This window comes from Periplaneta americana, chromosome 11 (genome assembly GCF_040183065.1).
Source record: "Periplaneta americana isolate PAMFEO1 chromosome 11, P.americana_PAMFEO1_priV1, whole genome shotgun sequence".
NCBI classification, from domain to species: Eukaryota; Metazoa; Arthropoda; class Insecta; order Blattodea; family Blattidae; genus Periplaneta; species Periplaneta americana.
This window is the reverse complement of record NC_091127.1, coordinates 172,635,257-172,649,669: the sequence shown is the minus strand read 5'-3', so window position 1 is coordinate 172,649,669 and position 14,413 is coordinate 172,635,257. Positions and strand designations below refer to the sequence as shown.

Here is a 14,413-nt window from a genome sequence, read left to right as displayed (position 1 = left end):
TACCGGTATTTATATACCGTAAGTTAGGGTAATTCCGATATAGTATTATAATACCGATCATTTTGCTTTTTCATTAAAAGATTGTAGCTCTTGTTGTATTATACGAGGGGGATCCAGGAAATAACGACCGTTCGCGCATACCCGCCGCACAGCTGACTCCCCTTCCTTGTTTGAAGATCAACTGGCTTCCTTAACATGTGTTCTCATAATGTTGTGAGTACTGGTAGCAACAAGTCGCCATTGTGCATTTTGTGTTACTTCAAAATGAACGACGTGATTGATAATCCCGCCGACTGTGAGGTGAGGAGTGTGATTCGATTTTTGAATGCCCGACATTTGAAACCTGCAGAAATTTACCAGTAATTGAAAGAAGTGTATGGTGATACTGTAATGAATGAAAGAAATGTGAGAAAATGGTGCGAAATGTTCAACAATGGGCAAACAAATGTCCACGATGAAACTCGACCCGGATGCCCATCACTCATCACAGAAGACCTGAAGACTAAAGTGAACAACAGAATCTTGCAAGACAGGCACACATCACTCGACGAATTGCATATTGCCTTTCCTGACATTTCTCGTTCTTTGCTTGGTGAAATTGTGTCACAACATCTTGGCTACCACAAAATCTGTGCACGATGGGTTCCACGGCAACTGAGTGACCAACACAAAACTCAAAGAATGGCCTCAGCATTGACATTCTTGATGCGATATCACACAGATGGAGACGCCTTTCTTGATCAAATTGTGACTGGTGTTGAGACCTGGGTGTCTCACAACACCCCAGAGACCAAGCACCAATCACGTCAGTGGCATCATCCCTCATCACCCAAGAAACCGAGAAAATTCAAACAGACTCTCTCAACACAAAAAGTCATGGCTACTGTCTTTTGGGATCGCAAAGGTGTTCTTTTGCTGGATTTCATGCCAAAAGGCACTACGATCAATGCAAATCGTTATTGTGAGACTTTACGAAAACTACGGCGAGCCATCCAAAACAAGAGGCGAGGAATGCTTTCGAGAGGAGTTGTGCTTCTTCACGACAACGCCCGCCCGCACACCGCTGCTTCAACTCGAGAATTGCTGGATCAATTCGGTTGGGAAATCTTTGATCATCCGCCCTATAGTCCAGACCTTGCTCCTAGCGATTTTCACCTTTTCACTAAGCTGAAAGACTTTCTGGGTGGTACGCGTTTTGGAAGTGATGAAGAGTTGAAGACAGTGAACAGCTGGCTTAATGAACTGGCGGCAGAGGAGTATAACACGGGAATTCTAAAGCTAGTGAACAGATACGACAAATGTTTAAATGTAGGTGGTGATTATGTAGAGAAGTAATGGAAGCTTCAGTTATGTAACAGACTTTGTTTTTTCAAATAAATATATATATTTTTTTAATTATTACAACAAAACGGTCGTTATTTCCTGGATCCCCCTCGTATCTTGAGATATGTCGAAGAATACGTTATTTACGAAGCTAATAATGTGGCTGATATGAACCAGCTGCGTGAAGTTTTGCAGCTGTATTAATTAAGTTTCATTTTCCATTGTTGATGCCAAGTCGTTTTCTGCTTGCTATAATATCCTTGTGTAACTTCAGTTCTACTGCTTCACTGGAAGGGTTTGTGACGTAGGTGAGAGTTAAAATGTGTTGTATAATTAGTTACTTATATTATTCGTAAGTTGGATAATTATTAGGCCATACCTACTTGAAATTAAAACACTTAATATGGGAAACGGAAAAGTTCCAGGGTAACACCGATCATGGGTGGACCTATACAAAAAAAATCGGGACCATCACGGAGATGTGGTAGATACAATCCAGTTCATTTGGATAATGCTGTTTGGACAGTAAGGAATGGAAAATTGTCTATTCGGAGATTTCCCTTGAAGGAAGTGGAAGTAAGAGATGTTGTTCAGGACTACTTGAGCTGGAAATGAAAAGAGGAGAAAAGATTTACGAATAATCGTCCTGGAAATGAGTGGTTTCGTGGATTCCTAACTAGGAATAAGTAGCTCTCAAGCAGAATGAGTGAAAACAGAAGCGATCCAGAGCATTCATAACGAGAGACACAATGAATCAATTCTTTCCTAATTTAGAAGAGGCCTTGAATGGAGTTCAGCCTTCAAATTTGATAAACTACGAACAAACTAATTTTTGCGATGACCTAGGGCAGAGTAAGATCATAGTTAAGCGAGGTTCGAAACATCCAGTGAAAATTTTGGACAGCTCTAAAACAAGTATTAGTGTTAAGATGGCGGCAGCTCCAGGTGGCCCTGTACCTCACCGTGTACAAAAGCACACGTCCCTATGATACCTGGACAGAAGGTGGAATTAATGGTGCAGAATATGGTCGCAATAAAAGCGGCTGGTTTGACCTAGGAACTTCTGAGAAATGGTTTTGTAAGATGCTTTTCCCTTTTCAAAGAAATGACAAGGGCCTAAAGTAACAATCGGTGTTAATTTATCTAGTTATCTGTCCATAAATATAATAAAGCTATGTGAAGAAAACAATATAAGATACGGTGTGTGTTCTTGCCACCTAATACAACTCACTTATGTCAGCCACTTGATGTGGCATTCTCTCATCCACTGAGGGCAGCATGGAGACGTGTTGGAGCAGTGGAAGAAAACAAATATGAGAATAATGCCATGATTTCCATGATTTCTATAATTTGTATTCTTGAAAAATTATGAAATATAGCATGGTACATTGTTCTTTGTAAGCCCTAAGTTAAAATAATTTTTAAACATTTTTTAAACTTAAAATACTGATCGGTATAACACCTTCATACTCTAATAGTGATCATAAGGGAAATTTAATAGGTAATCGGTATTATCCCATTCTACCAGTTAACAATGATCACTGATTTTTCTTTCAATCTTTTTTTAAAACATAAATTATAGATCGGTAAACCCCTTAAACAGTTTGACAACGATCATGAGGGAAATTAAATAGGTGATCAGTATTACCCCATCGTATGAGGTAACACCGATCACTGATTTTTTAAAAATAAAATGATAATTAAAATCAGTCAAATTATGAAAAATGTATTTACAGGTACTGGTACTTAAAGATTGGGAGATAATTAATTGCTTTATTACGCACATATTAAAGTAAATGCTAATGAACTACGTACAAAAATGTATTAAAAGTGATCGGTATTAGCCCATTTTACGGTATCTACTATGTAGTACTATGAATGAATTACGTTGTGCCATTATGATGTACCTGGTTATATGCATATCCACAGCTGGAATTTAGTACACAGTTTCTATGAAATTACCAAGTTTTTGTACATAAATTACTATACTTACCTTCTCGAACTACACTGTTGGAGGCAGCCTTCTTTAGTCGTCCCTTCCCATTGGAGACGGGTGAGTTTGCATAATCATTCAAAGTTACATCTGAAAAATGATAAATTTTTAGATTTTTGACCAGACTCGATATCGACACACTGCGATTCACGATTGTTTTTAGTTTCAGCAAATATTAATGTACTTCTTAATAACTAAACAATGATGTATCGTAAGCAGGGTTGCCAGATTTTGGATATACCAAGCAAGGATATCTTTTCTCCACAAAAAAAAAGGGGGGGGGGGGAATAAAAATTGTCCCTCTATATGCAGTCGAAAAGACTAATATGAATCTCAAAATTGCAATTTTAATAGAAAAAAAAATTGTAGGTACAGGTTCCCAAATACAAAACAATATTTATCTGATTAACTTATAGCCAGATCAATATTATTATGTACTTCTACATCACGTTTCTCTAGCGTCTTTCTGAAGGGCTTGTGGCAATAATATTTTAAGCAAAATTATTAACTTAATGACTTAATAGTAGTTGTCTCATAGATTTTATCAGATGTTTATTATTAATTGTAAAGCACAAATTCCAAAAGATGCATCATTGCCGCCCTCACATAAGCCCGCCATCGGTCCCTATCCTGAGCAAGATTAATCCAGTCTCTATCATCATATCCCACCTCCCACAAATCCATTTTAATATTATCTTCCCATCTACGTCTCGGCCTCCCTAAAGGTCTTTTTCCCTCCGGCCTCCCAACTAACACTCTATATGCATTTCTGGATTCGCCCATACGTGCTACATGCCCTGCCCATCTCAAACGTCTGGATTTAATGTTCCTAATTATGTCAGGTGAAGAATACAATGCGTGCAGTTCTGTGTTCTGTAATTTTCTCCATTCTCCTGTAACTTCATCCCTCTTAGCCCCAAATATTTTCCTAAGCACCTTATTCTCAAACACCCTTAACTTATGTTCCTCTCTCAAAGTGAGAGTCCAAGTTTCACAACCATACAGAACAACCGGTAATATAACTGTTTCATAAATTCTAACTTTCAGATTTTTTGACAGCAGACTGGATGATAAAAGTTTCTCAACCGAATAATAACAGGCATTTCCCATATTTATTATGTGTTTAATTTCTTCCCGAGTATCATTTATATTTGTTACTGTTGCTCCCATATATTTGAACTTCTCCACCTCTTCAAAAGATAAATTTCCAATTTTATTTATATTTCCATTTCGTACAATATTCTCGTCACGAGACATAATCATATACTTCGTCTTTTCGGGATTTACTTCCAAACCTATCTCTTTACTTGCTTCCAGTAAAATTCCCGTGTTTTCCCTAATCGTTTGTGGATTTTCTCCTAACATATTCAAGTCATCCGCATAGACAAGCAGCTGATGTAATCCATTCAATTCCAAACCGTCTCTGTTATCCTGGACTTTCCTAATAGCATACTCTAGAGCAAAGTAAAGGTGATAGTGCATCTCCTTGCTTCAGCCCACAGTGAATTGGAAACGCATCTGATAGAAACTGACTATATGAACTCTGCTGTATGTTTCACTGAGACACATTTTAATTAATCGAACTAGTTTCTTGGGAATACCAAATTCAATAAGAATATCATATAAAACTTTTCTCTTAACAGAGTCATATGCCTTTTTGAAATCTATGAATAACTGATGCACTGTACCCTTATACTCCCATTTTTTTTCCATTATCTGTCGAATACAAAATATCTGGTCAACAGTTGATCTATTATGCCTAAAACCACATTGATGATCCCCAATAATTTCATCTGCATATGGAGTTAATCTTCTCAAAAGAATATTGGACAAAATTTTGTACGACGTCAACAAAAGTGATATTCCTCGAAAGTTACTACAGTTAGTCTTGTCCCTCTTCTTAAAGATAGGTACGATTATGGACTCCTTCCATTGATCTGGTACAATTTCCTTTTCCCAAATAGCAAGTACAAGCTTATAAATTTCGTTAGATAATGATTAATTGATTAATTGTAATTGATTACAATGACATAAATTCATACTTACTCATCATTTAGCATACAGAATGCATTTTCAGAGTTTATATACATATTTATCACTGGACTTACATTTTCAACAAGCTTCTTTTCATTCTCTGTACCATGCATTTCTGATGAACGTCTCTTTTTAAATGTTTAGAAATATCATATTTATCACTGAATTGGCTGTCACAAACCTTATACTTTCCAAAATAGTGTTTTTTTAGTGTACAAACCTACATTGTTAAGAGAATTAATTTAAATTTGATTTAATTATTTAGCGAATTTTTCTCCTAAAATATTAAGTCAATTATTTAGGCCTAGAAGATAAAATTGCACAAGTGATGTTAATTTTCTGAAGGAGGGACTTTTTGCATCCCGCCTCGAATCGAAGCAGGACACGGAATTTTTATATGGAAATCGGGACATCTGGCAACCCTGATCGTAAGTATATACTTATGATTTTATTCGAACTTGTCATGTAGTTGTACTTAATTCCAACAGATTTGTCGCAAAAATCGGTGTGTCGATTTAGAATGATTTTTACAATTTTTTTCAAAAGAAACCAAATGACCTGGAAATGTACAACAACTTGCCCAGACATGTTCAAACATTTTTAACAAGAGCCAGAACAGGTCACATTGTTACACAATTGTACCTACACCGATTTCACCTTTTTGATACTGCTACTTGTCTGTGGTGTAATAATCATGATGAAGATCTGGAACACATTCTTCTATACACAAAAGAAGTAAATTAAAATCATCAGTACCAGTTGCAGAAGACACAGCCCTGCAGTATATATTGACTACACCCCACCTCTGGCTACTAGCAACAGGCATCTATAATGAACACCGATCAAAATACCCCTCATTTCTCATGAAAAACAATAACTGAAAAGACTATAGTGGACTTTATGTTGTCAGCAAACAGCTGGATACATTAAGAACATTGATTTAGCATTTTAAGTTTAAATTAATTTAAGCTAAGGGACACTGGACAGTAAGATTAAATGATAGCAATTATAAGAATAGGCCTAGTAAATGTCATTAATATTAGATAGGCCTATTGCTAAGTAGATCATTCATTATATATAAAATATGGACTTGTCGTTGAGTTGCAGTTCTCAAATTCAGCAACAAGTGGCTTAGCAGTAATAAAATACTTATAGGCCTAGACCTACATAATGACAATCCCTGAATGAATACTTTAGTGAATTATTACATTTAACAACATGGTAGACACACATATCTTGTTATATGTTTATTGCTATGACGATTTTTTTTATTATGGATATCGTGTTGCACTATCATTTTATGGAGTCTAGAATTCGGGGGTCAGCTACATTTTTCTGATTTTCCATTCAGTTATTGTAGATGATCGTAATATCAACATCAGGACAGTGATTATACTTCATTACATAAATATTGCTGTATTTTAAAATATTTGGCAACTCAGCGTAGACTTCTGTACACTAAGTTACTTCGCAGATGTGAATGATGATGAAAATGTAACTGTCAACAATGTTGCGAAATATTCTATCACACCAAATTTGTGCGAAAATGTACACATAAATGCCTATCATGCTTAATATTCCAGCAACATAACTAGGAAATTTGTGGATTTAAGCAGTAATGTTTATATATAAGATTACTAGTCTTATATGGCCTTGCCCCGAGCGAAAACATCCGAACTGTACACTGGCTAACCTCCAAGATCTTTATTTAAATTCTTCTGCGAACTCATCCTTCTCCCTGCCTTTTTACTCGACCCCGACATCTTCTTCCACTGAAGTTATGTCCAGCTACAGAGTTCTCTTCTGGCATATTGTTACAGTCTCAAAAATATAAAATGAAAAGTGGAATTTACGAAACAAATAACCTCCACTGTCGTCAGCCATATTGAACTGCGAAGTCATCTGACATTCTCATTGAGATTGTAGAATTAGAGTAACTTCTTCTGACAACAATACGATTACAACATTATTTGCACTGTCGTGCTTATGTAGCATTTTGGACAACATAATTAACTAACTTTACAAGTGTGGGAGATTTTTGTGTAATTATTTTGTAGCTTATGTGTATGTAAGTATTAAACCAGTTCAAAACATTGAGCTCTCCGAAATTTTCATCTCGTTGTCGATGACAATTCTGACGTCATTATCCAAGATGGCCGCTTGGGTTGAGAAGTGTAGTTATAGGACTGGGATGGTAGGAATTTGTAGGTGTGTCAGACTAGTGTTTCGACAATAATGTCGATGAAATACTGTTGTATTAGTATCTCTGTGTCCATGCGTAGTTGTAAAAAGCCGTTAATTATTCAGTGTGTGAGATTTAGGTAATAATAGTAGTTGTATGTGCCGTATAATAATAAAGTGATTCATTCCGCTAGGATTAAACTGTAGAACACCGCTTTTCGTTTGAATTCGGAATTCATATATACGTAGTTGTTCCGTGTCGGTGCTTCCGTACAATAAGCGAAGATGTGGAATATGATGTGTGATGTGATGCCTACCATATCAGAGGATAGTATAAGCCAAAGAAGCTCGCAATTCTCTGGGGAAGATGCGAACTTTGAGCAGCTCATGGTCTCTATGTTGGATGAGCGCGACAAGCTCATGGACAGTTTGCGGGAGACACAGGAGCGGCTCAGTGAGACAGAAGCCAAACTTGCGGACGTAGAGAAGGAGAGAGACTCCCTTCAGCGGCAGATCTCGGCCAACCTCCCCCAGGTGAGGGCAACGATAATTACTATCAGCCGTTCACATCTCATGAGCTGCCCATGCACCCGATTTGGAGCTTTATTGATTCCCCCTTGGCAAGACCCTGACCGCCATTTTTCAATGACCCTATGTTGGAACATTGGTTATAATGTTTCTTTCTTGATAATTTAATTCAATTGTTACTGTTTCAGTTAATTATTAGTAGTGGTAATCGAATTTTGCAGTCACCCCTGTCATGGAGGACACTTGATATCTTTGAATAATTAATTTCCACCATGTGCAATGTCCAACTTGATATACACTTTAACTAGTGAAAAGAAAACAAATAGTTGTACGTGAGAGCGATTCATATCTATAACAAGGTTTAAATATCTCATATCATTGATGTGTATTTCTGTCATCTTGCTAATTGGTTAAGTTTATCCAGGAGATCTCTGATGTATTTGAAGGGACAGTGACAACTGTTGATAAACTGGTATACCTACTGTTAAATGCATTCTTTGCTATATATAGCCTATAACAAAAATTACGCTATTTAACATTGCCATTTCTAAAAGCCTAGGCTACATAATTTCTTCCAGTAATAGGTATATTAGGTACACAAATATGAGAATCAGGCTTAGCCTACCAACAATAGACAGACGTAAGAATCGCACTATACTTTCATAGATCAGGGATGCTGAAATTTACTCTATTTGTATTGTATTTTTGGTCCAGGGAAAATACTCCCTTTTTATGTTTTTGAAATGGATGTTTTTAAGTAATTTTTATTTGATAAGCATAGTGAAGACCTAGGCTCATAAGGTTATGTTAGGTTATAGTAGGCCCTAATAAGTATGATGTTTGAAGCCCAAGAAACTGTGGATATTTGAGGATGTAGCCTATTAGATATTGGTGGGCCTTTTGTTAGACCTAATATCACTACAAAGTATAAGGCTCTGAATGTATGTTACATACTAGACTATGTACCATATGTCTTGATTTCAGCCTAATTACGTGCCGGTACTGTTGTTATTAATATTGTGATTAATATTTGAAGATTATCTAGGCATACTGCTTTTGTGACTTGTATTTAAGATAATACAAATTGTGAAGCATTACCATCCATTAATTTAATGTGCAGACTTCATTTTTTCTTTTTTATGTGTAAGGAAGAAGCGATCTGTTTGGCATTAAACTTTTATCATTGTATTCTAACATCACGTTAGCCACTATCATTTGTGTCATGGTTTGTGTAATAAGACGTTCTTTACGACTAGTGCAAAGGAAGAATTAAATTGTTATAGAGTAGACTGTAGGCTAAACATTACTGTACTTCTTTTGGTGTGATGTTATCGTAACTTTGGTGAAGAATGTACAGACGGTGTAGGTTACAGGTCGTTAATATACCCGAGTTCATAACCATATGCTTTATCGTGCATTGATTACTGAAAACTTCAGTTCAATTCCATGGTGCATGAACCCGCAGAAAGTTCTTGCCCTTGTTCACAATATTCCTCCAATCCACTCCACCTCCTCCTAGGAAGATGAAGTCCATTCTGACATGTTCTTTCCATCGTAATTATTTCGGTCTGCCAAGGGGTCTCCAGCCACTCGGGTCACCTGCCCTTACACTCTAGCAAGGTATCATTGTCTCTTCTGAGAACATTTTCCAACCATAGGATTCGCTTAGCTACTATTCACAACTGTTGTGATGTCTGAATTGTTATGATGACCTTATAATTTCTGTGGTTTTTTCTAATTCTCCATACGCCATTTTTATTAGTGGAACCAAAGATGTTTCTTAAAATTTTATATTTTAAAGCTAGGCTATAAGAGTATTTTCTATTCTTCTAACTGAAAATCTCTGTAAAGTAAAGGTTCTGTATGACCTAAAGTTAGGTCTACTAGGGTGAAAGGGCATGATAATAAAAGTACCTAGCCCACCTAGGGAAATGTTTGGAGTTATGATCGTGCCTCTTTTAATATATGCTAACATATGTAGATAAATTAGTAGCCTAACTCACGAAAATTGATCGTGAGCATTCTCAAGATTTAACCTTAAAAGTAGGCCTGTACTATTAGTTAATGAAGTTGCTTAATATTGAACTGCTTGTTATTCAACATCGATCTTTATTATGAAATAACCTATTTCATAAATCGGACGCATTATGAATGAGAAAGTACTGAGGTTAGTACTTAATTTATTATATCGTCGTCATCACTCTCATGAATTTGTTTAATTTGGATACGTTTCGACTCTTTAATTCATGCCTAGAATTGGTCTGTCATTTATGAGGCAACTGATAGACCAATCACTTGTGAGGTTCAGGCCTGTCTTCTGACAGTTGACTGAACAATTGGTCTATCCATATTTTCTTTGAACGTTACTAACAGTCTTATGCCCATAGGGTTACAGTTTATTGCGAGGAATGGTAGCCAATTTGCATTCTTAAAATACGTTGTGATCTTCATAGTTCCTACTGAGCTGTTAATTAAGGTTAGATCTAATTAATTAATACATTAGGGTTGGGCAACTTAACATTCTTTGGTTTGTTGGGCTGATAAATAAAGGATAAAATATAGCCTCGAATCCCTTTAGGACAATGGTCTTCTTCGTCTTTCTCGAGAATGGCGGCTTCATTATCTTCCATGGTGAACCATTCCTTAGGAGCTGTTACCCTTCTGTACATAATACTGTTGCGAAATGTAGACTTCTGCTCGTTGATATACCCTCTGCATTTCGAACAGTGCTACTGGTGAATATAGAAGGAAAAATATTAACGATTTTATATCAGTAATTATACATGTAATTAGTGGTAAATTGTTTTAAATTGCTTTCTAATTATTTTAATAGGCCTGTTTACCAATGTTGTTAAAAATTGCAAAGGTAAATCCCCTTATTAACTTTATATAAATTGTACATTGCCGAAATTAATTTCACTTTAAGCAATACAGAAATATGAAGCATGGGGAAGTGGTTAGCTATCACAGTTAATGGCTTTATAAATAAGCTATGCTCTGAATCTTGATACATTATTGAGAAACATAGAAGGTTAAGGATCTATTGGATGTCTGCACATTGAGAAACATAGGGTACGTAACTTATGTTTAGGATCTGTTGAATATCTGGGTATTATTGAGAAAGATAAATATGTTTAGGATCTATTGGACATCTGGGTATTATTGAGGAACATCTGGGTATTATTGAGAAACATAAATATGTTTAGGATCTGTTGAACATCTGGGTATTATTGAGAAACATAAATATGTTTAGGATCTGTTGAACATTAGGTAAGTTATTATTGAGAAACATAAGTTGGACGTCTAGGCATTATTGAGAAACATAAGTATGTTTAGGATCTGTTGAACATCTGGGAATTATTGAGAAACATAAATATGTTTAGGATCTGTTGAACATCTGGGAATTATTGAGAAACATAAATAGGCCTATGTTTAGGGCCTGTTGAACATCTGAGTATTATTGAGAAACGTAAGTTGGACATCTATGCATTATTGAGAAACATAGATACGTTTAGGATCTAATGAACATTATTATTGAGTATTTTTGAGAAACATAAGTTGGACATCTAGGCATTGTTGAGAAACATAATTATGTTTAGGATCTGTTGAACATCTGGGTATTATTGAGAAACATAAGTTGGACATCTAGGCATTATTGAGAAACATAAATATGTTTAGGATCTGTTGAACATCTGGTTATTATTGAGAAATATAAGTTGGACATCTAGGCATTATTGAGAAACATAAATATGTTTAGGATCTGTTGAACATTTGAGTATTATTGAGAAACATAAGTTGGACATCTAGGCATTATTGAGAAACATAAATATGTTTAGAATCTGTTGAACATCTGAGTATTAGTGAGAAACATAAGTTGGACATCTAGGCATTATTGAGAAACATAAATATGTTTAGAATCTGTTGAACATCTGAGTATTATTGAGAAACATAAGTTGGACATCTAGGCATTATTAAGAAACATAAATATGTTTAGAATCTGTTGAACATCTGGGTATTATTGATAAACATAAATTTAGGATCTATTGGACATCCGGACATTATTGAGAAACATAAGATATGTCTAGGATCTGTTGGATATCTGGACATCCATATTTTTTAACTTTTAGCAACATTGATGGTCGGAAGAAAACAAAGTGATGGTAAAACAAAGAAAATTTGAAGGTAATTTTGGAAATTGACAAGCCTACTTTTGGACATTTTGTACCGAACTTCCATTTTCGCCGTATTTTACCGTCGCAAAAACGATAGAAATATTTTCATTTCTTGGAAATGAACTACAACCTAAACTAACCTAAGCTAAGAACACGTTATTATAGGTCATTTCCGACAATTGAAAGTATTTCTATCGTTTTTACGACGATAAAATAAGGCGAAAATGTGAGTTTGAAAAAAAAAATAGTCCAGAATCCATAATTACCAGCGAATATAATAGGCTCTGCAACTTACCAATCAGACGTGAAGTGGTGGATATAAGTTAGGGTCTCCCAATCTGCTTTCGAAATATCCACACACACACAACTATCAGGTAACAAACCATGATTATTCTTGGTAGGACTTGGTTAATAAAAACCTAAACTAACCAAACCTAACCTTCGTATATGCAAGACGTACAGCTACGCTGCCACTGCATCAGACGTTCATCGACTGCCATCGAAGATCCAAATAAATAAAAAAAAAAAAAACAAACGACAGAGCCCCGAATACTGCAGTCGATCGATCAATCGAACTCCAATCACAACCCCCCATTCAAATCACTAACTCTTCTTTGACACCTAAAACACTTCCTCTTCCAATTTGTTTTCAAAATATCTCCACAACTATCATATAACACCATGATTAATTAAGAAACTCGCGCAATTCTTCTTCCCTGAATCTGATAAACTCTACCTCACTCGTTCTAGATCCCGCGCACAAGACACGTTCCACTTCGATCGAAGTCGACAAAAGACATACTGCAATCGATCGACCAATCGAACTCCCCACCCAGCAGCCAATCACAACAACCCTCACTGAAACCTAGCCACCAATCACAACAAAGCCCGTCGAATTCAACCGTAAAAAAAAAAAAAAATGCTGCCGTCATTTCAGACAAATAAAAAGCAAAACATTGTTTTCACCTCATAAAACTACTCTATAATCAAAAGTCCTTATTTAAAAATCCGCGCAGTAGTCAATCTCCATAATTACCAATTTAAATTTTAAATCTTAATGAGAAATCTATTTTTATCAGCTGAGTTAATTAATATGAACAGACCCAGAAACAAACTTTGGGCCATGTAAACACTGAGCATACGCAGTATATAACTGGAACTTGGAAAATTCAGGTGGTCTAATTTTTTTTTCTGAGTCTGTACATATTAATTACTTATTTATAAAACATATTCACAATCATCTTTCGTTATGCACTTCAAAATTTTCAGATGTTTTCTACTAGCCTATAGGCCTGCACACTTGACGTAAAGGAAAAGGAAGGCATGATCTGGGCTGTGAAAGGCAATGTAACTTATTCTCAAACCGGCTTTTACTCGTGGAAAACCTGGTGCTCATAAGACGCTCCATGCTTATGTGTTGTAATTGAGAAAAGAAAATTCATGGCATGTGAACGATTAAAAGAAGCTGAAACGGTTTAGACATCGTTAAAAGTGATTTGTGAAAATGTACAGTGTTGTTTAGTCAACTGTTCGAAGACAGTTTTGGACCGCTCAGAAGTGACACCAATAAGGCATCACTCATGAAGCAACTAAACAAGCAGATAATGGGTTAGAGTGGCGAGTTCCTTACCCCCTCCATTGTATTCATCGCTGACTATTAATAACATATTACACTATTTAGACTTTATATGTATACAAACTATTGTTCTTCTTCTGACATATCGTCAAGAGAAATGTACTGCCTAATAATAGATGTAGGCATATATATATATATGTTAGACATAACGTCAAACAGAATGTAGTGTAAAGAATATTCAATAAAAAGTAGTAGGCATATCTCAAACTCTAGCAGCGGATTAGAGTCCAGAAAAATGATAAACTGTTTCTCTTCATAAATTGTAGCATACTCGTAGCTCAGTTTTGGAGCTCATTTACCTTTGTGTCAAATGAGCAAGGGGTTCTTTTCTTGAAGCCAATGTGGTAATTATATATATTAACTACCTCGCCTATTTCTGGCAGAAAAATAAAAAAAACCGTCGAATTTTCGCCCAAATTTTAAAACACTTATAAATTTTTTGCCCAACAAATTCCTTTTCCTCTTCCTAATCAGTTTCAGCATCATTCTTTCTTCACCCACTCTTGGAAACACAACTTCACTTCTTACTCTCTGTCCATTTCACAT

General features: G+C 35.8%; 1 protein-coding gene across 1 annotated transcript in view; it reads right to left on the bottom strand.

Moving 5' to 3' along the window:
* The window catches only part of fsd (transmembrane protein fates-shifted), a 59,383-nt gene extending 52,135 nt beyond the window's left edge, over positions 1-7,248 (bottom strand). The window contains exons 1-2 of the mRNA XM_069840498.1: positions 7,044-7,248; positions 3,317-3,406 (exon numbers count right to left, since the gene is read on the bottom strand). Coding sequence (XP_069696599.1) covers positions 3,317-3,406; positions 7,044-7,113 — 160 coding nt within the window. The 5' untranslated portion in view covers positions 7,114-7,248. The remainder of the gene's footprint in view (positions 1-3,316; positions 3,407-7,043) is intronic.
* Positions 7,249-14,413: the final 7,165 nt, after the last annotated feature.